The sequence below is a fragment of the Artemia franciscana genome, chromosome 14, assembly GCF_032884065.1.
Source record: "Artemia franciscana chromosome 14, ASM3288406v1, whole genome shotgun sequence".
Classification (NCBI taxonomy): Eukaryota; Metazoa; Arthropoda; class Branchiopoda; order Anostraca; family Artemiidae; genus Artemia; species Artemia franciscana.
Genome location: NC_088876.1, coordinates 39,065,223 through 39,089,773, shown reverse-complemented (window position 1 = coordinate 39,089,773; position 24,551 = coordinate 39,065,223). Strand labels below are relative to the sequence as shown.

The following is a 24,551-nucleotide window of genomic DNA, read 5'->3' as shown; positions in this document are numbered from 1 at the left end:
CTTGTATCAAGTCAATTTGTGCAGCTTCCTGACACGCCTACCAATTTTCATCGTCCTAGCACGTCCAGAAGCACCAAACTCGCCAAATCACTGAACCCCTCCCCCCAACTTCCCCAAAGAGAGTGAATCCAGTACGATTCCGTCAATCACGTATCAAGGACATTTGCTTATTCTATCCACCAAGCTTCATCCCGATTCCTCCACTCCAAGTGTTTTCCAATATTTCCCCCTCCAACTCCTCCCTATGTCAAAAGATCTGGTCGGGATTTGAAATAAGAGCTCTGAGACATGAATTCCTTCTAAATATCAAATTTCGTTAAGATCCGATCACCTATTCGTAAAATAAAAATACCCCGATTTTCACGTTTCCCAAGAATTCTGGTTTCCCCCTCCAACTCCCCTCAATGTCATAGGATCTGGTCGGAATTTAAAATTAGAGCTTCAAAGCGCAAGACCCTTCTAAATTTCAAATTTCATTAAGATTTGTTCACCCTTTCGTAAGTTACAAATACCTCAATTTTCAAAATTACCCCCCCCCCAACTCCACCAAAGAGAGCAGATCCGATCCGATCATGTCAGTCACGCGTCTTAGACAGGTTTTTATTCGTCCCATCCAGTTTCATCATGATCTCACCGCTTTAAGTAATTCCTAAGATTTCCGGTTCCCCTGAGCTGCCCCCCCCCCAATTACGCTGGATCCGGTTAAGATTTAAAATAAGAAAACTGAGTCACGAGGTCCTTCTAAATATGAAGTTTCATGAAGATATGATCACTCCTTCGTAAAAATACGTCATTTTTTTCATTTTTCAGAATCAACTCGCCCCCCCCCCAATAGAGAGGATCTGTTCCAATTATGTAAATCACATATCTAAGACTTCTGCTTATTTTACCACCAAGTTTCATTCCGATCCCTCCAATCTAAGCGTTCTCCATGATTTTAGGTTCCCCCACCCCAAACTCCCCCCAATGTCACCAGATCCTGTTGGGACTTGAAATAAGAGCTTTGAGACACGATATCCTTCTAAATATCAAATTTCATTGAGATCCGATCACCCGTTTGTAAGTTCAAAATACCTCATTTTTTCTAATTTTTCAGAATTAACCCCCCCACCTACCCCACAGAGAGTGGATCCGTTCCAGTTATGTCAATCATGTATCTAGGGCTTGTGCTTATTTTTCCCACCAAGTTTCATCCCGATCCCAATGTCACCAGATCCGGTCGGAATTTAAAATAACAGCTCTGAGAACCGATATCCTTCCAAACATCAAATTTCATTAAGATCTGATCAACCGTTCGTAAGTTAAAAATACTTCAATTTTTCTATTTTTTCCGAATCAACGGCCCCCCCACTCCCCCCCCAGATGGTCAAGTCGGCAAAACGACTATTTCAAATTTAATCTTGTCCGGTCCCTGATGCGCCTGCCAAATTTCATCGTCCTAGCTTACCTGGAAGTGCCTAAAGTAGCAAAACGGGGACCGACAGACCGACAGACTGACAAACCGATAGAATTTGCGATTGCTATATGTCACTAGGTTAATACCAAGTGCCATAAAAAGACATAAAGAAAAAAAAACTGAGCGAACTTCTCTAGTGTGTTCGGGATAATACTCAAGTATATTGGGCTATATATTTGCACGTTAGAGGGGGGGATAAAGTATGCTTGGTCTGTGTGTGTGTGTTCGGGATAATACTCAAGTATATTGGGCTATATATTTGCACATTAGAGGGGGGGATAAAGTATGCTGGGTCTGTATTCAAAATGTTTTAGCTATAATTACTCTGCATATTATGAGGTAGGTGAGAATTGTTTCATTAGGATTAACCTAACTTCTCTTCTTGGGCGTGTTTGGTATAATACATAAGTAATCCAAATTGTATATTTTTCCGCTATTGTCGTAATGCGTCTATCTTGAAATTGAATCAACTGTGACGAAACCAAACTAGGAAAACAAGATACGGGGGACAGAAATTCGTTGAAAATATATAATTTGGGCTATATTTTTGCACATTAGGGGTTTGGGGGTAAAGTATACCTGGTCTAAATGCAAAATGTGTTAGCCACAGTTATTCTGCACACTATAGAGCAAGAATTGTTTCATTAGGGTTTACCTAACTTCACTCCTTGGGTGTGTTTGGTATAATACATAAGCATCCGTAATATACAAAACTGGATACTTGTATATTACCCCGAACACACTCGATAAGTTTAATTTATTTGATCTGAGGAAAACTTGTTTGTCTGCAATCGATTATAATTAGTTTAGTCTGAGTGAGAAAAACTACGATGTGGGTATGTTTTAATTAAATATTTAATATATAGAGGTGGTTAGGGCTAGGTTAGGTTAGATGTATTGCTCGATAGCTTAAGAATAGATAATTTGGGTTTTATATTTGCACAGTAGGGGGGGGGCTGGTAAAGTGTGGCATGTCTGTATGTAAAATTTGTTAGCTAAAATTATTCTGCATATTATGAAGTAAGAAGTTTTTCATTAGTATTATCCTAACTTCACTTCTTGTGTATGTTTGGTATAATAAATGAGTACCATATTACGCCTCAAATCAGTGTCATAGGAAGGGGAGGGGTGAGAGAGCGAACTTACCGCTGGGTATAGCATCTGTTGGAGGCCCACTCTTGTTGTTAAAGGGGGAAGGGCAAAATTTAACATTGCTCCAGGTTCTGAAAAATTCACCCACGGTGCGACTTCAAATTCTCGGATTTAAATTCTTCAAATTAGTTTTCGATTTGTTAAAGAAATTTCCTCTTCGTGTTAGATAATTATTTCAACCTAGCTCACAAAACACCGCTTCTAGAAAAATTGTTAGGGTACCAAGGGTAGTTTAAATGGAGTACGATCGCTGGAATTTATTAAGTTTAAACTTAAATATATATCGTAAAATATCTGGAAAAATCGGGATTTAATTTTTGAAAAGACCTCCGTATGCAGTACTGCAGTATTTGCTAGCAGCGGACGTCAAATTTAATGAAAAAAAAGTGTGTGAAAAAAAAAGGTAAAAAACGTATGACCCCAAAAAGCTTAAGACAGTTCCATTTTTCTTTTAAGGTTTAGTTGTTCTTGGGAACCAATATATTGTTAATGTTTGTATTTTTAGGATGTTTGTTAAGGCCGCGTTGTATTTTTAAGTTAATGTTTTGTTTTTTAATCTTTTTTGAATTTAACTTATTAGTTTCGCTTACTCATTTTCGGTATCGAACGCGGCAACGCTGGTGAAAATCTGGTACTATCTTAAAAACTTCATAATTTTGAAACAACCAAAAGAAAAATCTTACAAAATTGCTGTTTCCAGGTATAAATCCACCTAGGCTGGGCTCAGGGGGCTTTTTTACGTCTTTAGTAAGATGAGACAAAATTGTATTTCCACGTCACAGTAGTTTGACAAACTGTTTGGAAACTGCCGAACTTTAAATCGACAGTATCAAACAGTTCGTGGTAACGAACCGTAGTAAGGAGCGACCCGGCTCAATAGTAAATGAAAAAACAGAATTTTTATACTAATAGACACATCAAAAGAATTGGATTTTTATGCTGATTTTAAATATATAAGTTTCATCAAGTTTAGTCTTACCCATAAAAAGTTACGAGCCTAAAAAAAAAATTTGAAGGGGCATTTCTCTCCTCAACGCCCCGCTCTTTACCCTAAAGTTTTTTTTTACTGTTTTAAAAAGTAAAGTTGAAAGAAAGAGTCAAACCGTAGCGTAAAGAACGGGACGTTGAGGAGGGAACAGCACATTATACATACCGAGTAATTTCTGTTCGTTTTAAGTTTTAATGTCGCTCCTTACTTTCAGCTAAAAAAGCTTGTTTTTTTATTTAATAGTGTCTTAAGACGGAATTATTAAACTCATACGATAATACTGATTTTCGAAATATGCTGTTTAATCACACCTTAAAGTAAAATCTAGTGGCAGGTGTGTAATTTGCTAGGGGACAGGGGGAGGGAGCAACCACCCTCTTCCGACTCCAGTTTGCCCCTCCTTGCTGAAATTTAGCGTCTTCAAGAATGTCATCAAAACTAAAATAGGCCTACATAATTCAAGCATCCACAGAAACAGAACAGTTTTCTCTAGTAGGCCTATACCTTTGCCTTTTTACTGTATGGTGCTTTTTTTTCACTTGGCCATTTTCACTTGACTTTGAAAAATCTGCTCTAACTCCGCCCTCCTCCCAGGATTTTGACGAAATTATGCCGCTGGCTAGTGATAACAGTCCAGATATAATTCGACATTACTCTATGCAAATTTAAATACTTTATTGCCACTTAAGTTGTCTTTTTGAAACTGTACTTAAGGGCAATTGCCCTGAAGAAATGCCCTGACAGTATGGAATGCACGGACAAGACATAAAAATGCTGCTGAGTAGGGGATCAGAAATTGCTATGCTATATCGTTAAGGGTTGGCTATAGCGAGCCTGAGGAACTCCTGTGCGCATGCCAGGCATCACTGATATACATAGAGGGAAATACTGAAGGCAGTCTTTTAAGACAGAATTGGTCATGTTTGACGAAGTAAAATTTTAAAAGAAACTGATGCGGTTAAGCCAATATATAAAAAAATGAGAGTAATAAAAATTGATTTACCTATTTTCTTCAAAATCAAGGAGTGTAAAAGATAATTAAATAAAGGTACAAAAACGTTCCAACGAGTCAAACAAAGCAACGATTTATAGGAAAGCACATGCTTTTCCAGGTCTAGAAAAATAACTGAAAAAATGCATTAAATAAAAATTACGAAGGTAAAGGCCCAGATAAAGGGGTATTGAGAACGAAATATGTTAAGAAAACAATTCTTACTTCATTATATGCAGAATAATTTTAGTTTACACATTGTAACTGCAGTTCCACTATGCCTCACCCCCAGCTTCCCCTAATGTACAAATATATTCCCCAAGTTTAATAAATATCAGGCATTTCCGTCTGCTAGATGCCCCTGTGACGGAATTTAGGACCTTCTACCACCAGGCCAAAGAGGTCACTTTGTGTGTTTACACCAGTGGCTCCCAACTGATTTCGGGCCATGCCCCTCCTAGGTATTACCAACATCCTAATGCCCCCCCTCGGGATATATAAATTTTTCTTCAAGATCTTATATGTACTTTTTTGTCGTCTCATTGCATATTTTATGCTAATGAAAAATATCGTCTGTATAAAACACATTCTATATAATGCAAGATGTTATTGCAATACTATCATGTATCCTTTTTGCTCTTAAAATGCAGATGAATGTGACGTTATTCACATGTTTTTATGGCACTTGGTATTAACCAAGTGACATATAGCAATCGCCAATTCTGTCGGTCTGTCTGTCTGTCTGTCGGTCCCGGTTTGGCTACTTTAGGCACTTCCAGGTAAGCTAGGACGATGAAATTTGGCAGGCGTATCAGGGACGAGACCAGCTTAGATTAGAATTTCCCAATTTGACCATCTGGGGGGTGAGGGGGGGTGGGGGCCGGTTAATTCGGAAAAAATAGAAAAAATGAAGTATTTTTAACTTATGAATGGGTGATGGGATCTTAATGATATTTGATGTTTGGAATGAATTTGTGTCTCAGAGCTCTTATTTTAAATCCCGACTGGATCTGATGACATTGAGGGGAATTGGAGGGGGGTAACCTAAAATCTTGGAAAACACTTAGAGTGGAGGGATCGGGATGAAACTTGATGGGAAAAATAAGCACAAGTCCCAGATACATGATTGACATAATCGGAACGGATCCACTCTCTTTTGGGGTAGTTGGGGGGGGGGGGGGGGGTAATTCTGAAAAATTAGAAAAATGAGGTATTTTTAACTTACGAACGGGTGATCGGATCTCAATGAAATTTGATGTTTAGAAGGATATCGTGTCTTAGAGCTCTTATTTTAAATCCCGACCGGATCTGGTGACATTTGGGGGGAGTTGGGAGGGGAAAACCTAAAACTTGGAAAACACTTAGAGTGGAGGGATCGGGATGAAACTTGGTGGAGAAAATAATCACGAGTCCTAGATACATTATTGACATAACCGGAACGGATCCGCTCTCTTTGGCGTAGTTGGGGGAGGGGTTAATTCTGAAAAATTAGAAAAAAGAGGTATTTCTAACTTACGAACGGGTTATCGGATCTCTATGAAATTTGATATTTAGAAAGATATCGTGTCTCAAAGCTCTTATTTTAAATCCTGACTGGATCTGGTGACGTTGGGGGAAGTTTGGGGTGGGGGAACCTAAAATCATGGAAAACGCTTAGATTGGAGGGATCGGGACGAAACTTGGTGGGAAAATTATGCAGAAGTCTTACATACGTGATTTATATAATTGGAACGGATCCGATCTATTGGTGGGGGGGGGGTTAATTCTGAAAAATGGAAAGTCAAATCTCTCATAAGAAGAAGTAATATTGGAATTTGAATCTGATCTTAGCTCTTGTCGGGATAGTTGCATGGTCCAAATGAGTTCAACATACTATAGAGGTGAGGTAGAAGAGAGAGAGAGAGAGAGAGAGAGAGAGAGAGAGAGAGAGAGAGAGAGAGAGAGAGAGAGAGAGAGAGAGAGAGAGAGAGAGAGAGAGAGAGTGGAAAGGGAGAAAGACAGGAAGAGGATGGTATCCAAGACCTACATTTGATTCATCGTTTCAACCCCATTCAAGTGAATTTCTTTACGAATGCAATTGTGGCTCAAATAAAAAAAAAATAATGCAAGAAATTGAAGCATCATTGAAAAAATTGTGGGAGTCATATGCCAAAAGAGTCTCCTTTTCCATGCGTACTTGCCTGAATCCTATTCTTTGGGTAGAAATCTGTCTTTGAGTTCGAATTTTGAATCAAAGAGCGCATATTTTTAATATAGTCACTAAGTCTGGGAGATATGTCTTTTTCTCCTCAAATCATTTATCTGTCTAAGCCATTTTTATTCCCCGAGCTGGATTTCCCGAAATTGGTTCTGTTCCCTACATATCTCATAGAATAGCATGTTATTTTCCATCGAAGTTCCATCATGTTGACAGCGATGGACGGAATGCCCCTTTCTCACAAATCAGTTCTAGAACCTCCCACCTGAATGGTTATTGAAAACACCTTTAAAGCTTGGTTTTTAAGTCCTCAGACCCCTTTCGATCCTTTTTTAGGAAAGTTCTTGGACTCTGCCTTTAAAAAATATTAACTTGCTCTCCATTTCGAAAATTTGTCTTACCTCCCCTCCTCCAAATCGTTGGCTGTGTGTGTTTCTTTCTGTTGACTTTTAGTTTTCATTAAATCCTTAAAAGCTAGTCACGTTCTGTTTAAATTTATTGATTACCTAAGTGGAATATTTGTACAACTTTGTTTTCTGATATGTTTAGCCTTGGATTCTGTGAATTGTTTCTTATGGGAAATATTCCAGAAGCTACATCATTCTTGTGGTAAATACAAATGACATCTCTTTTGTTTGGCTGTTTCCCAAACAGTGTTGCCAGATAAGTCTATAGGTGTGGTTGCAATTTACGTAATAGTTTTAGTAACTGCCAATTTTTAAGTCCGTATTTTAGATAATGGTTACTGATCTTGTCATAATTCATACCATATTCAATAACAGCTGCATGATAATTTCATGTTCAATTGGGGTTGCATGAAGGTATTCAGAGTTAAGCAAGGAATTACTAAAAATTGGAATTTTTGTTCAAATATGATTAGATCTCAACACATTATTTATTTGTTTTGCAAACTGGCATTCGTTTCCATCTACACTAAGTACAAATAAATCTCTTTTTCATGAAGTTAAAAGGGGCAGGTAAATTTTCAAAATGATCAGAAATTATCGTCATTATGAAGGAAATAATAATAATAATTTATTTAAACCCTCTTTACATCCATAAAATGCACTTAAGAGGAGCACAAAAATACAGAAAAATAAAATGAAATGGAAACAATAAACAAGAAAAAACTCACAAAATAAACATCTCAGCTACTTTCGCAACACAATTAAGCTAAACAATTAAGTGGAAAGTCGACAATATTTTCTCGACGTTTGTTGAACCTATCCATTTTTGAGGAAATATCGAAGACGCCTTATCTACTCGAAATGTACCGGTTGTGAGTCCAGAGCGGCAATTGCAGAAGATATTTACAAAACCGGAAGAATAAAGATCTAATTTTTCTTCAGCTATTGCGAAAAACTCCACAGAGGGACCAAGAAGAAGACATACGGTGCAAAAAAAGCGTTGTAAAGTCTGCCCAGGGTTGTTTTGTGAAATTGGCCTTTAACTCGAGCAAGCAGCCCATGGGATTTTCTAAGCTTTTCTTTCAACGGCGAGATAACGAGTGTTTTAGTATTTTTAACATTTGATCCAAACGGAAGAACTAAATATTTCAGAGAGGCCGGTGCAGAAATAGTTTTTGGGCCAACATTGATAGTAATGGAAGGTTGTTGAGACGAACCGTAGACGAGAATCTCTGTTTTAGAGGGGCGACTTGAAGCCCAATCTCATTAAGACCAGAGCAAACTGTATGAATTGTATTTTGGAGAACCTAGGGATCATCTGATAATAGAAGGATATCGTCTGCGTAATAAACATGGCTCGTTAAATCCAAATTGGGTGGTCTCCATGGTTGCACTTTGTGTTTTTTTTCTTGGAAAGTCTGCTTTTCTAAAAGCTTACCAATTTTGTCTGTACGATTCATAGACCTTCCGGTTTTTGCCCTTCTTTAAAACACTGGTAACAAGACCTTCCGAAAGAGCAGCTGGAATGTGCTGCTGAAAAATACAAGCCTGAAATAATAATGACAAATACTGCATAAGAAGTGGGGTAGCGTATAGAAGTTGCTCAGTTTGCACCCCATCGTATCCCTGGGCTTTACCTGGTTTCATTAGAAGAATTTATGTCTGGACAGCTACAGTTGTAACAATGACAAGGTTACTCTGGTGGTCAAGTTTTGCCATATGGTGGAGGAGGGCATTTTTATAGGTAGCTTTAACCAGAGGAGGTTCATCAGAGAAAAGTGAAGAAAAATGTCTTTCCCACAAAGCGACATCGATAGGAAATATTACTGTGAATTGAATAACCAAAGTTTCTTGATGAATGATGTCAAGTAACGTCAAAAACGAATGGTGACATACGACGAGTGACGTATGGCATTGAAAAAAGACATACGATGAAGAAAATATTCTCTGAGAATATTTTGATTGATAAATTTCAGGCCATATTTGTTGTTTTGTTTTGTGGCACATATAGCCGAAAATTGTTCTTATTTTTCTGTGGTCTCTTTTGTTACTTAAAGGAGGCACTAGAACTTGAGGTCCGGCTGGATCTGTTACTCCTGGGTTTTGAACACGCTAAACTTGATAGCATGGTTTTCATCAAAATTACACCCTTATTGGGAATAAGTCCCCCTCTTCGAAGCTTTTTTATGCTAAATGTTTAAATGTTTGATTATAAACCTATTAATCGAAACAAATTTGCAATCAGCATAAAGACTAGATTGTTAAAAATGACTATTTAGTTTATTCGCGTTGTTAATTCAAATCACGAAATAGTATTATTTATAATATCAGTGTTAATTGTGCAAAATACTTAATTATTTTTTGTGGGTAAATAAATAAGTGTCCTTTTTGCCAAAATTTGTTGATGTTTTTGGAGAGTGACTATTCGAGCCAGCATCAAGGGGGTGGGGATCTAAACACCAGTGGTATCTGGTTATATTTATATGGTTTATATGTATATATATATTTTCGTATGCTTTTATTGACAGTACTAAAAAGATTCCTTTTTTCAGTGTGTTAAGCTTCTGTTTCATCGTTTTTTCACTTGGGTCAGACAACGCTGAAGATATGGGCTGATTTTATTTATATGGTTTATATTTATATATGTTTTTATATGCTTTTATTGACAGTATTAAGTAGATTCCTTTTTTTCAGTATGTGAAGCTTCTGTTTCATCGTTTTTTCACTTGGGTCAGACAACGCTGACGGTATTGGGCATTTTTTTCATCAGCTTACTTGGGGTTGGTCTCGGCCAGACTGCTGTATTTACCCTTGGTATACCTTATATTGATGATAATGTGGCAAACAAAGAATCTCCCACATATTTTGGTAAGCTTTACACCTTTATTATAGCGTCAAAAGTATTTTTGTAAGTATTTTTTCGGTACGCGGTTTCACCCTCCTGGGCTAGTTCCTATAGATTTTTTTTTATTATTATTATTATTATTCGAAGCACATCCTCGCAAGTTAACTATTGATTTTGTCTGATATTTTAATAATGAACTACCATTGTCATGCTACATTATACTACTATATACTATACTACTAGCCTACTTACTACTATATACTACTAAGTACCCTTATTAACGTACTGTCCACTATCTGGAAGTACTGAAATGTCGGCGTGAAAGAATTTGTAAAAAGAGACTCCTTTGTCGCAAGATCAGCTGTGGTTGTTTCGCAGCTATAATGCACCCTTTCACACAGCGATTATCGTAAGCAGTTTAGCCAAAACCACCACAACGGTTCTTGGCCCCCCTCCACTCTCATGCTCACTGGATTTATCCCCCTGTAATCTTTTTTCGTTAGCAAAAACAGAAGAAAAATTGACAGGACTTGATTTTCAAAATTTGGATGTCATTAAAAAATCAATGTTGAAGGCGTTGACAGGGGTAACAGAGAAACAATTTCGCGAATGCGTCGAAGCCTTTAAAGCGATAGTCCACGAACTTTTTGTGGCTTCCTTGTAAGTTTTTAAGCACCGTAACTGGCCGTACGACTGAAAACGACCCACTCATAGTGTAGTCAATGGAGAAAATAAGAAAAATAATTGAATTTTGTCAAGTGAATAGAAGCCAGTGGGTTGGTGTCTGAAGCACCTTTATTCGTTATTTAATAATTTTTTTTATTATTTTTTAATTAATTTATTTAGTTTTTAAGTTTTTATTGTTTTTTTATTAAAAAAAATCTACGACTTAAATTACAGGGAAAAACTAAACAACAAATTACACAAAAAGTAACATAATATAAATAGCAACGCATAAAAGAACATGTTCAAGATGAACGTCGCCTTAAGGATCAAAATATATATTACTAGCTGTTGGGGTGGCGCTTCGCGCCACCCCAACACCTAGTTGGTGGGGGTGCTTCGCGCAGCCCCCCCAAGCCCCCCCGCGCGCGTAAGTCGTTACGCGCCATATTAGTTACGCGCCATTGTAGTTGTGTCCCTATGTCCCACCTGTGAATATAGATATATATATATATATATATATATATATATATATATATATATATATATATATATATATATATATATATATATATATATATATATATACATATATATATATATATATATATATATATATATATATATATATATATATATATATATATATATATATATATATATATATATATATATGTTTTTAACTACATAAAACTTGCGAATATACAACATTCTTTGCTGTCCCATTGTCTGTGCATATAAATAGATTTTCAGGTTTACCGACTCTTGAACATGCAACATATAATGGTCCATGGGAAAACAATCCGTATTCAAATCTATACCTCATGATTCTAATGATTGCCCTTGAGCTTTGTTGATGGTGATTGCTAATCGACCATTCCCTGAGTCGCCATCGTCATTTATATATCCCCCTGTGCACCCCGGCGTCCCCTTTGTAGTTATGTCCCTGTGTCCCGGTCGTCATTTATATTCCCTGTGTCCCGGTCGTCATTTGTGTCCCGGTGTTCTAGTCTGTGATTTCTCTTTGAGTGTCCCGGGCGTCATTTATATTCCTTGTGTCCCGGTGTCCCGGTCGTCATTTATATCCCCCTGTGCCCCCCGGCGTCCCCATTGTAGTTGTGTCCCTGTGTCCCGGTCGTCATTTATATTCCCTGTGTCCCGGTCGTCATTTGTATCCCGGTGTCCCGGTCTGTATATACATTCGTTTTTTAGTTTTGTTTTTCTCCTTTATTGTTTTCCTTTTTTCTTTTTTTTCTTTTTTAGTTTATTTAGATTTTTAGATTTTTTAGTTTTTTTATTAGTTTTTAGTTTTTTTGTAGTTTTTACCATTTTTTTAGTTTTTTTATTTTTTTTTTTTTTACTTATGTCCTGGTCGTCATTTATACTCCCTGTGTCCCGGTCGTCATTTGTGTCTCGGTGCTTTGTTGATTGCTAATTTATATTATATTTATATTTATATTTTTTATATTTATTAATATTTTTTTAGTTTTCTTTTTCTCTTATTTTTCAGTTTTTTCAGTTTTTTTTAGTTTTTAGTTTTTTTACCTTTTTTTAGTTTTTTTTTAGTTTTTTAGCTTTTTTAGTTTTTTTTCTTTTTAGTTTTTTTTGTAGTTTTTACCTTTTTTAGTTTTTTTTCTTCTTTTGTATTAGTGTGAAATAATTCAGACGTCATATGCGGACAAACACGACGTCACTCGACAGACAGACAGACAGACATAACCCACAAACAACTTATTTTTATATATATTTATTCATATTTTTTTAGTTTTCTTTTTCTCTTTTATTTTTCAGTTTTTTCCTTTTTTTTAGTTTTTTTCTTTTTTAGTTTTTAGTTTTTTTTAGTTTTTTACCTTTTTTTAGTTTTTTTTAGTTTTTTTAGTTTTTTAGCTTTTTTAGTTTTTTTATTATTTTTTTTTTTTTTTTGTAGTTTTTGCCTTTTTCTATTTTTTCAGTTTTTTTTTAGTTATTAGATTTTTACCTTTTTTTAGTTTTTTTTAGTTTTTTAGCTTTTTTAGTTTTTTTTTCTTTTTAGTTTTTTTTGTAGTTTTTACCTTTTTTAGTTTTTTTCTTCTTTTGTATTAGTGTGAAATAATTCAGACATCATATGCGGACAAACATGACGTCACCTGATCCATCCACAGATCCATACACAGACAACTTATTTTTATATATATATATCTATATATATATATATATATATATATATATATATGTTTTTAACTACGTAAAACTTGCGAATATACAACATTCTTTGCTGTCCCATTGTCTGTGCATATAAATAGATTTTCAGGTTTACCGACTCTTGAACATGCAACATATAATGGTCCATGGGAAAACAATCCGTATTCAGATCTATACCTCATGATTCTAATGATTGCCCTTGAGCTTTGTTGATGGTGATTGCTAATCGACCATTCCCTGAGTCGCCATCGTCATTTATATATCCCCCTGTCTACCCCGGCGTCCCCTTTGTAGTTATGTCCCTGTGTCCCGGTCGTCATTTATATTCCCTGTGTCCCGGTCGTCATTTGTGTCCCGGTGTTCCAGTCTGTGATTTCTCTTTGAGTGTCCCGGGCGTCATTTATATTCCTTGTGTCCCGGTGTCCCGGTCGTCATTTATATCCCCCTGTGCCCCCCGGCGTCCCCATTGTAGTTGTGTCCCTGTGTCCCGGTCGTCATTTATATTCCCTGTGTCCCGGTCGTCATTTGTATCCCGGTGTCCCGGTCTGTATATACATTCGTTTTTTAGTTTTGTTTTTCTCCTTTATTGTTTTCCTTTTTTCTTTTTTTTTCTTTTTTAGTTTATTTAGATTTTTAGAATTTTTAGTTTTTTTATTAGTTTTTAGTTTTTTCGTAGTTTTTACCATTTTTTTAGTTTTTTTAGTTTTTTTTTTTACTTATGTCCTGGTCGTCATTTATACTCCCTGTGTCCCGGTCGTCATTTGTGTCTCGGTGCTTTGTTGATTGCTAATTTATATTATATTTATATTTATATTTTTTATATTTATTAATATTTTTTTAGTTTTCTTTTTCTCTTATTTTTCAGTTTTTTCAGTTTTTTTTAGTTTTTAGTTTTTTACCTTTTTTTAGTTTTTTTTTAGTTTTTTAGCTTTTTTACTTTTTTTTTCTTTTTAGTTTTTTTTTGTAGTTTTTACCTTTTTTAGTTTTTTTTCTTCTTTTGTATTAGTATGAAATAATTCAGACGTCATATGCGGACAAACACGACGCCACTCGACAGACAGACAGACAGACATAACCCACAAACAACTTATTTTTATATATATTTATTCATATTTTTTTAGTTTTCTTTTTCTCTTTTATTTTTCAGTTTTTTCCTTTTTTTTAGTTTTTTTCTTTTTTAGTTTTTAGTTTTTTTTAGTTTTTTACCTTTTTTTAGTTTTTTTTAGTTTTTTTAGTTTTTTAGCTTTTTTAGTTTTTTTATTAGTTTTTATTTTTTTTTGTAGTTTTTGCCTTTTTCTATTTTTTTCAGTTTTTTTTTTAGTTATTAGATTTTTACCTTTTTTTAGTTTTTTTTAGTTTTTTAGCTTTTTTAGTTTTTTTTCTTTTTAGTTTTTTTTTGTAGTTTTTACCTTTTTTAGTTTTTTTCTTCTTTTGTATTAGTGTGAAATAATTCAGACGTCATATGCGGACAAACATGACGTCACCTGATCCATCCACAGATCCACACACAGACAACTTATTTTTATATATATATAGATTATCAGTATAATTCAAAAACTATTTGATGCAGTTTGGTATGAATCATATTGTTAAAAAAAGCTCTTAATAAAAAATCATTAAAAAGACAAGAAAAGAAACGTATCTTTTTCCTGAAAAAGGAATCTTTTATTTATTTTTCGTGCAAGATTATTTCTTGTAAGATTTTTGATTCCTCGCTATTAGTTAATGAAATAAAGAAATTAATTAATAATTCCAATTAAAAGGATTAAATTAAAATAATTAATAATGATTAAATAATTTAAATAATAAAATTAAAAATAGTAAAAAGTATGTTAGTAATTGATTAACATATTCAAAATAGTTTTGCTAATAAATATAAATTTTGTTAAAATATGGCTTGAAAATTCTTTCGGAGACAGGAGAGGGGGACACTCATCAAGATTTTGCCCCGAGCAAAAGAGAAACTAGAACCGCCACTGGAGATCAGGAAGACAGTTTTTAATATTTCCTGAAATTTCAATTTAGAAAAATTAAAAAATCAACTTTTATCATCTATTAATAGAATATTGATTTTAAAAAATAATGACAAATTTTGCAAGGAATAATCACGGAAAAATTGATTATTATCTTTTCAGAAAATTTTCGAGATAAAAATAAGGATTTTAGTATTGATATTTGTTGCTGAACTTTTTCTTACTAATTGCCTCCGACGTAAGATCAGAACTGTAAAAATATAGTTTTCCGAACTTCGCTAATTAGCGTCAATAGCTTACGCTAAGCTCTTTGGTGTTACGCAGTATCAGTAGGAGTTTTCCGAAACACTAAGTGGTGCTCACGTTAATATCGCGACGATTTAGGAAAGCAAAGACATATATGAAGATTTCAAATTATTTTACGAAGTTTATGGTGACTTGGAACTTACCTGCCTGTCCACAAGCTTTTCCAGATTTTTTTTTTTTTTTTTTTTTTTTTTTTTTATGGCACTTGGTATTAACCAAGTGGCATATAGCAATCGCAAATTCTGTCGGTCTGTCGGTCCCGGTTTTGTTACTTTAGGCACTTCTAGGTAAGCTAGGACGATGAAATTTGGCGGGAGTATCAGGGACCGGACCAGATTAAATTAGAAATAGTCGTTTTCCCGATTTGACCATCTGGGGGGGGGGGAGTGGGGGGCCCGTTAATTCGGAAAAAATAGAAAAAATGAAGTATTTTTACTTACGAACGGTTGATCAGGTCTTAATGAAATTTGATATTTGGAAGGATATCGTGTCTCAGAGCTGTTATTTTAAATCCCGACACGGTTCTGGTGACATTGGGGGAGTTGGGAGGGGGAAACCTAAAATCTTGGAAAACACTTAGAGTGGAGGGATCGGGATGAAACTTGGTGGAAAAAATAAGCAGAAGTCCTAGATACATGACTGAAATAACCGGAACGGATCCACTCTCTTTGGGGTAGTTTGGGGGGGGGGGTAATTCTGAAAAATTAGAAAAAATGAGATATTTTTAACTTACGAACAGGTGATCGGATGACAACGAAACTTGATATTTAGAAGGATATCGTGTCTCAAAGCTCTTATTTTACATCTCGGCCGGATCTGGTGACATTGGGGGGAGTTTAGGGTGGGGGAACCTAAAATCATGGAAAACGCTTAGATTGGAGGGATCTGGATGAAACTTGGTGGGAAAAATAAGCAGAAGTCTTAGATACGTGATTTACATAATTGGAACGGATCCGCTCTATTGGGGGGGGGGTAATTCTAAAAAGTTAGAAAAATGACGTATTTTTAACTTACGAAGGAGTGATCGGATCTTCATGAAACTTCATAATTAGAAGGACCTCATAACTCAGATCTCTTATTTTAAATCTCAACCGGATCCAGCGTCATTAGGGGGCGGAAATCTTAGAAAATACTTAAAGCGGAGAGATCAGGATGAAACTGGATGGGAAGCCTGTCTTACCTGAAACTGGTAACATTAAATAGAACATCTTGCAAAAGTACAGTTTTCATAACTTAAGGATTCCATATTATTAATTGCCAGTCAAGGAGGGTGTAAAGAGCGAGGCTTTGAATAGATCGGGATGGAGGAGGAGCGTGCGTAGCTGTGTTGGACTCAGGCGGCCTGGTACTGCGGTGAGTTGACAGTAGTAGTAGTAGTATCATCAAAATAGCGTTTTAATTTCGGAAAGCTTACTGATGTTACTCAAAAAGGGGTATAGCTTTTCTCACTTGTAAAGAGTTGAAAGTTTAGGTGCTTTTTTTGTACCTTGTTCTCTTGAAGACGATTTTTTTTTTTTCGACAGCGGGGCTAGGAAAAAGCATTGTAGGCTGAGGATTGTACATTGCTCTGCAATTCTTCTTTGAGGGCCATGTCGTTGTCAGTTGTTTGGTCATTATTAGGCTGACCTAGTAATGGTTGTCGTTATTAGGCTATGCCGTCGTCAGTTGTTTGGTCATTATTGGGATGACCTAGTGATGGTTGTCATTATTAGGGTATGCCGCCGCCAGTTGTTTGGTCATTATTAGGATGACCTAGCAATGGTTGTCATTACTAGGGTATGCCAACGTCAGCTGTTTGGTCATTATTAGGATGACCTAGCAATGGTTGTCGTTATCAGGGTATGCCGCCGCCAGTTGTTTGGTCATTATTAGGATGACCTAGTAATGGTTGTCATTATTAGGGTATGCCATCGTCAGCTGTTTGGTCATTATTAGGATGACCTAGCAATGGTTGTCGTTATAAGGCTATGCCATTGTCAGCTGTTTGGTCATTATTAGGATGACCTAGTAATGGTTGTCATTATTAGGGTATGCCATCGTCAGTTGTTTGGTCATTATTAGGATGACCTAGCAATGATTGTCGTTATTAGGCATTGTCGCCACCAGTTGTTTGGTCGTTATTAGGATGACCTATTAATGGTTGTCATTATTAGGCTATGCCATTGTCAGTTGTTTGGTCATTATTAGGATGACCGAGTAATGGTTATCGTTATTAGGCTATGCCGTCGCCAGTTGTTTGGTCATTATTGGGAAGATCTAGTAATGGTTTTTATTATTATGCTATGCCGTCGTCAGTTGTTTGGCCATTACTGGGATGATCTAGTAATGGTTGTTATTATTATGCTATGCCGTCGTCAGTTGTTTGGCCATTATTGGGATGATCTAGTAATGGTTGTTATTATTATGCTATGCCGTCGTCAGTTGTTTGGCCATTATTGGGATGGCCTAGTAATGGTTGTCATTATGAGGGTAGGCCCTCGCCAGTTGTTTGGTCGTTATTAGGATGACCTAGTAATGGTTTTCGTTATTAGGCTATGCCGTCGCCAGTTGTTTGGCCATTATTGGGATAACCTAGTAATGGATGTCATTATTAGGGTATGCCATCGTCAGTTGATTGGTCATTACTAGGATGACCTAGTAATGGTTGTCAATTTTAAGCTATGCCGTTGTCAGTTGTTTAGCATTATTGGAATGACCTAATAATGTCTGTCATTATTAGGGTATGCCGTCGTCAGTTGTTTGGTCATTACTAAGGATGACCTAATAACGGTTGTCGTTATTAGGCTATGCCGTCGCCAGTTGTTTGGTCATTATTAGGATGAACTAGTAATGGTTGTTATTATTAGGCTATGCCGTCCTCAGTTGTTTGGTCATTACTACGATGCCCTAGTAATGGTTGTCAATTTTAGGCTATGCCGTTGTCAGTTGTAAAGAGTCTACTGTGGATTTTGATGCCATGGGCAATAATAAAACTCATTCTAGTTACATATTTATGTGCTATTCATTAATGGTCAGATTATTTTTCTTCTTCTTCTTGCTTGGAGAATGTTTGTGGGCGGCGAAGCTTAATTTCTATGCAGTTCCAGGTCCTGTGGCATCTGGGACTAAAATTACGAGTCCCAAATTGCGAAGCAGAGATCAACCACTGAAACACGACTGCCACCACAGGGTGTAAATTCTTTGATACAATGATGTTCAGCTTTGTGTTGTCGTCAGTTGAATGTGAAACCAGTCAACGATGACTGGTGATCAGCCAGTCTATACTGCTGATCAAAAACCGAATTATGTGACAAAATTTGATCAATCAGCTGTGGCTTTAGTTTTGGCCAAGGAATTGTGATTCAATGACAGGTTTTGACCCTCTGGCCTGTGAGGCACCTACTGAGGCCCCTAGGGCATCAAGAGAGAGCCACCTATCTACCTGTTGGTTTGCTGCTGCCAGTATGTCACATGGATCTGGCTGGTGAGTTCGTTGCTGGATTCTTCTGGGCCTGTCTCAGTGACGTGAACCCTTTGGTTGGCAGTGGAACGTTACAGTCAGTAGTCAGAAACTGTTCTTACGTAGTACGTCGTCAAGGTGTCTAACATCCGTGATTTCTTATGGTATCTGTCACAAAGGACTGGCCCGTATTGTGGAATGTTATCGTTAATCATTCAGAACCCACTTGTGAAATTTGACGTTGAATAGATAGGAGGAATCAGCCTGACTGCAAGTGTCTATGATCAAGCAGTTCGTGATAACAAACTGTGAGTAATTAGGCAAATTTTCTCCGACTCGTTGCATCTGATGGGTAATATTAAACCTCATTAAACCTTAAACATTTTATATATTTGAAATCAGCGTACAAATTCAATTCTTTTAATGTATCTATTGTTGTCAAAATTCTGTTTTTTAGAGTTTCTGCTACTATTGGACCGGGTCACTCCTTTCGAACACATCGCTATCCATATTACAGTTCCCGTTGCCGTTACCCGTTCCCGTTACCCAATTACCATTGTCCTTTTACAGTTCGTTATTACTGTTCATTATAGTTCGTAATTTATGTTGAGTAAAGTAGAACTGAGGTAACAATAGTTGTTCTACACGGGTTTTTATACTAGGAGTAGCTGTGGTTGGATCAGCTGTCATATGAATACCTGACTGACCAAATAAGGTGACTGACAACATTGTGGCGCAAAAAGTAACACTACCCTTTCCTGTGGGTGTAGAGGAGGGAGCATTACGACACTTAGTTGTTACATTGTTGTGATGGAGAGTAAACACAAAATTATGTTTCTTCAAATGAATGAAAGAAAAATACAAAAGCACAAGTTGAATAGGAGTCATCCTGTATATGACGGGGAGCTATCGTGCCTTTTATCTGCCCCTTCTTCGCGCAAAAGTTTGATTACTAATTGGCTATGATGGTTACATTCTATAATATCTTTTCAATTAAGGTCTAGTTACAATATTGCGTATAGCTCGGGGGCTGAGGCACAGCAATCTCGCAATCTCCCTCATGCACAGGAATTGAAAAACGAATAGAAATTAAATAAAACAAGTATTTTTTTTTCAAATGAAACTAGCACAAGGAGAAATTTCCTGGCAGTATTGTCGGCAAGAAATTTTCTGCGGAAATTTTTCGGCAAGGATGGAATTATCCGTGGGATGAGAATTTTTCACGGGAGGATTTTCCCTTAGAGTAATTGTCATGGGTGGGGGATATTCTTTGGAGGGAGCATTTTCTGGAATTGTTCGAATAAAATTTGCAATTGAATAAAAACACAAGTTTTTTCAACTGAATTTAAGGAGCAACATTAAACTGGAAACAAACCGTAATTATTCCGTATATGAGGGGGATGGCCCCTCTGCAAAACTTTGCTCTTTATGCTAATTTTTTACTTGTTGTCCCAGTTCATTAAGAACGACTCCTAAAACACAAGGACTGTTTAATTAGAATAAAAAGCTTTTTAAGATACTAAAAACTTTAGGGTGAAGGCCGAGGTATTGACGAGGAGACATCTTTCCTTGTGTACGGAATAATTTCTGTTCATTTTTTTTATGCTGCTGCTTATTTTCAGTTGAAGAACTTGTTTTTTTATGTTTATTTAATTACTAGTAAGTTGCGTCAACCAATATTATTACTGTTAATATGTACATATAGGCCATCATTTCAATAAAAAAAAAAAAAAAAAAAAAAAAAAAAAAAAAAAAAAAAAAAAAAAAAAAAAAATTATCACAGTTAAATTGCAAAAGGACAGCTTGAAAAGGACAGAGTGCATGTGGAGCTTAAAGCAATGATGTTCAAACGAGTAGACGCTATCACATCTAATTGTGGTATTTACCCCCCTCCCCCTTATATCTACAAAAAAAGGTATGGTTGCTTATGTTTTTTATGAAAAAAATACAGTAATTTTTGTTATTATCAAACAGTGACAGTTAAACGTTTTCACGGCAATTAAACACTGTTCTATGTGGTCAAACTTCAAGGAAAAAGTAATTTCTCAACGAAAGCTATCTTTCGGTCATTAATTTAGTTTTAGTATTTTAATTCAAAACTAATTTTCCTCGATGCTTTCTTCCTTTTAAATCCACTTCTTTTGAATATATAATAATTTTTGTAGCTGGTCCAAGTGTTAAAAACATCGAGTAGTAATATTTCAACCAATTTCATTGACACTGCCATGAGTTTTCAACCTAAAATGTATGTCATCAACCACCTCTGACTCCAGAGGGCTTTTCCGATGACCAGTGTCCGATGCCCAGATGATCAGTGTTAGAAAAAATCTCAGTTGCCCGCTTGCCTACAAGATAAGATGTTTATTTCAATTTCTTCTTATCACAAGCCACGAAGGGTCGAATTACAATTTCTGAGTCATAAAACAATACAAGCAAAAATAAAAAAAAGTACGACAACTAGAAAACTGGCAAATAATGCGAAAACAACAGTATCAGAATGAAAAATCATTCCTTAGTCCAAAGTTATTCAATGGTAGTTAATATAGGAGAGTTTATTGGAGTTGATTTGTGTTTTCAGTAAAGGGCTGGTTTTTAGAATTCTACAGATATTATAAAACACCACGAGTTATATGCACACAGAAAACCGAATCATGTGACAGAATGTTGTCAGTCAACTTAAGTTGCCAAAGAAAGCTAATATTGCGTCCGAGCATTCGAAGATTACTTATCCTACAAGCCTGATTAATTGTCTTTAGCGTTTCAAGAGACTTAATAACTTCAAAGGTTAGTAGGATTACTATTTGAAACGGCAGTTGTCGGATAAGTTAAACCTGCAAACCCTGGAAAATGGGTCCCCTCGAATCAAGAACCTACAAATGTAATTTTCGAGCCAATTTAAAAAAAAATGGCCCTTTTACGATGAAACCAATTTTTTTGTTGGTTTAATGGTCTTTAGACGGTAGAGGTAGGGTATTTTTTACAAATTTGTTTAAGGACATGGTCTTTAGGCGGTAAAGGTAGGGTATTTTTTACAAAACTGTTTAATCACATGGTCTTTAGACGGTAAAGGTAGGGTATTTTTTACAAAATTGTTAAAGCATATGTTCTTTAGACGGTAAAGGTAGGGTATTTTTTACAAGATGAAGCACATGGTCTTTAGATGTTAAAGGTAGGGTTTTTAAAAAAAAATTGTTTAAGCACACGGTCTTTAGACGGTAAAGGGGTAATTTTTAAAAATTGTTTAAGCTCATGATCTTTAGACGGTAAAGGTAGGGTATCTTTTACAAAATTGTTTAAGCACATGTTCTTTAGACGGTAAAGGTAGGGTATTTTTTTACAAAATTGTTTAAGCACATGTTTTTTAGACGGTAAAGGTATGGTTTTTTTTACAAGATTGTTTAGGCGCATGGTCTTCAGACGGTAAAAGCAGGGTATTTTTTACAAAATTAAGCACATGGTCTTTAGACGTTATTAAATAAAAAAAAAAACAAGTTTTTTTAACGGAAAGTAAGGAGCGACACTAGAACTTAAAACGAACAGAAATTACTTCGTATATGGAAGGGGCTGCTTCCTCATCAACGCCCCGCTCTTTACGCTAAAGTTTGACTCTTTCTCTTAACTCTACTTTTTTAAAACAGTAAAAAACTTTAGCGTAAAGAGCGGGGCGTTGATGAGGAAGCAGCACCTTTCATATACGAAGTAATTTCTGTTCGTTTTAAGTTTTAATGTCGCTCCTTACTTTCCGTCAGAAAAACTTGTTTTTTTAAATTTAATTTCTGAACGTTTTTTAATCAATGTATGATTTGATTTTGGCTCTCCGCAGATGAATAATTAAAACGAAATTTGCATATTTATTTTTTTGGCTAAATGGCTTTCTCATAGTTTTGATCGAATGATTTTGAGAAAAAAGGAGAGGGGGAGGAGGCCTAGTTGCCCTCCGATTTTTTGGTTACTTAAAAAGGCAACGAGAACTTTTGATTTTTTACGTATGTTTTTATTAGTAAAAGATATACGTAATTTACAAATTAGCTTACGCAACGAAATTCTGTAGTCTCGTGTTTTTATTACGTATATGAAGGGGTTCACCTCCTCGTCAGTACCACGCTCTTTACACTAAAGCTTAAATTTTTCCCAATTTCTTAAGAATGACCCCTGAATCACAAAAGCCGTAGAATAAATAGTTGAAATTACTAAAAATAATTTAGCGTAAAGAGCGAGATATTAGGAGGAGGTGAGCCCATCATATACGTAATAATTTCTGTTCGTTTTAAGTTTTAATGCTTCTCCTTACTTTCAGTTGAAAAAACTTTTTCATATTTATTTTTTCATTGTTTTTTTTAAATAATGCTAGAAAATCCTGCGCTCCCTTCATGAAAATTTTCTTCCCCCATGACAAATTCCTCCAAGGGAAGTTCCCCTAATATATCCCCCTCTTATCAACCCCCCCCCCCCCACAACCTAAAAATCCCCCTGAAAACGTATGTACACTTCCAAATAACCATTACTATATGTAAGCACTGGTCAAAGTTTGTAACTTGTGGCCCCTCCCACGGGGACTGTGGGGGAGTAAGTCGTCCCCAAAGACATAGTTATAAGGTTTTTTGACTACGCTGAATAAAATGGCTATCTCAGAATTTTGATTTGGAGACTTTGGGAAAATAATTAGCGTGGGAGGGGGCCTAGGTGCCCTTCAATTTTTTTTGTCAGTTAAAAAGGAACTAGAACTTTTCATATACTTTAGAATGAGCCCTCTCGCAAGATTCTAGGACCACTGGGTCGATACGATCACCCCTGGGGAAAAAAACAAACAAATAAACACGCATCCGTGATCTGGCTTCTGGCAAAAAATACAAAATTCCACATTTTTGTAGATAGGAGCTTGAAACAAATAAACACGCATCCGTAATCTGGCTTCTGGCAAAAAATACAAAATTCCACATTTTTGTAGATAGGAGCTTGAAACTACGCTGAATCTTATGATGTGATTTTCGTTAAGATTCTATGACTTTTAGGGGTTATTTCCCCCCTATTTTCTAAAATAAGGCAAATTTTCGAAGGCTCATAACTTTTGATGGGTAAGACCAAACATGATAAAACTTATATATTTAAAATCAGCATTAAAATGCGATTCTTTTGATGTAGCTATTGATATCAAAATTCCATTTTGTAGAGTTTTGGTTACTATTGAGCCGGGTCGCTCCTTACTACTGTTCGTTACTACGAACTGTTTGAAAAATAGGGTCGTTTTGACCTCGGGACTTAGAGGTATAGGTTCTGGTCTGATCAAAAAAATCTTTTCTATCCCTTTTCGGGTCCCATTTTCTGGGGGATCATGCTCCCAAATAAGAGCTCCCAAACTTACTTGTCCATCACTTGGAGGACTTATTTGTGTTACTTATTTGCAAATGTAAGTTTTTACAGTTGGTTGTTTTCGTATTCTGTCTATGCACACATCTTTATTAAGATTTATTAGCTTGTTGTGGTTTATGAATACTGATTCGCATAAGATTTGTAAGTATGGGTGTAAATTTTGCATATAGAAAACTACTAAAAAGATGTAGTAAAAGTTTGGGGAGTAAAATAAGTTTAATGTTATTCTGGAATTAAATAATAATATCTTAAATAAATGAATTTAATTTACCTGAAACAATCATTCATATTTAGGAATCATCCTTCAATGAAAAGATGTGTCTTGAAGAATATTTTCTTTGTCAGGATGGGTGAGTTAAGCCTTCGGCAGCTCAGTTGGAAGAGCAGTAGACTCTTATCGTTAAACTGTATCTGGGGGAGGGGGCTATGAGTGATAAACTGAGCTTTAACTTTGAATTACATTATAATCTTAATGCTATGACCCCCTGCTTCTTCCCCCTTCGTTTTCTTTCCCTTTTTTCTTGCTATTTTTGTTTTGCCCTTAGTCTTTTTATTTTCTCATTAGGTCTTATTTTGTCTAAAA

The 24,551-nt window shown here is 35.8% G+C and overlaps 1 protein-coding gene across 3 annotated transcripts in view; it reads left to right on the top strand.

Moving 5' to 3' along the window:
* The window catches only part of LOC136035694 (solute carrier organic anion transporter family member 74D-like), a 147,372-nt gene that overhangs the window by 74,371 nt on the left and 48,450 nt on the right, over positions 1 to 24,551 (top strand). For all 3 annotated transcript variants that reach the window (XM_065717631.1, XM_065717632.1, XM_065717633.1), the window contains one exon: positions 9,886 to 10,059. In XM_065717631.1, the coding sequence (XP_065573703.1) occupies positions 9,886 to 10,059 (174 nt within the window). The remainder of the gene's footprint in view (positions 1 to 9,885; positions 10,060 to 24,551) is intronic.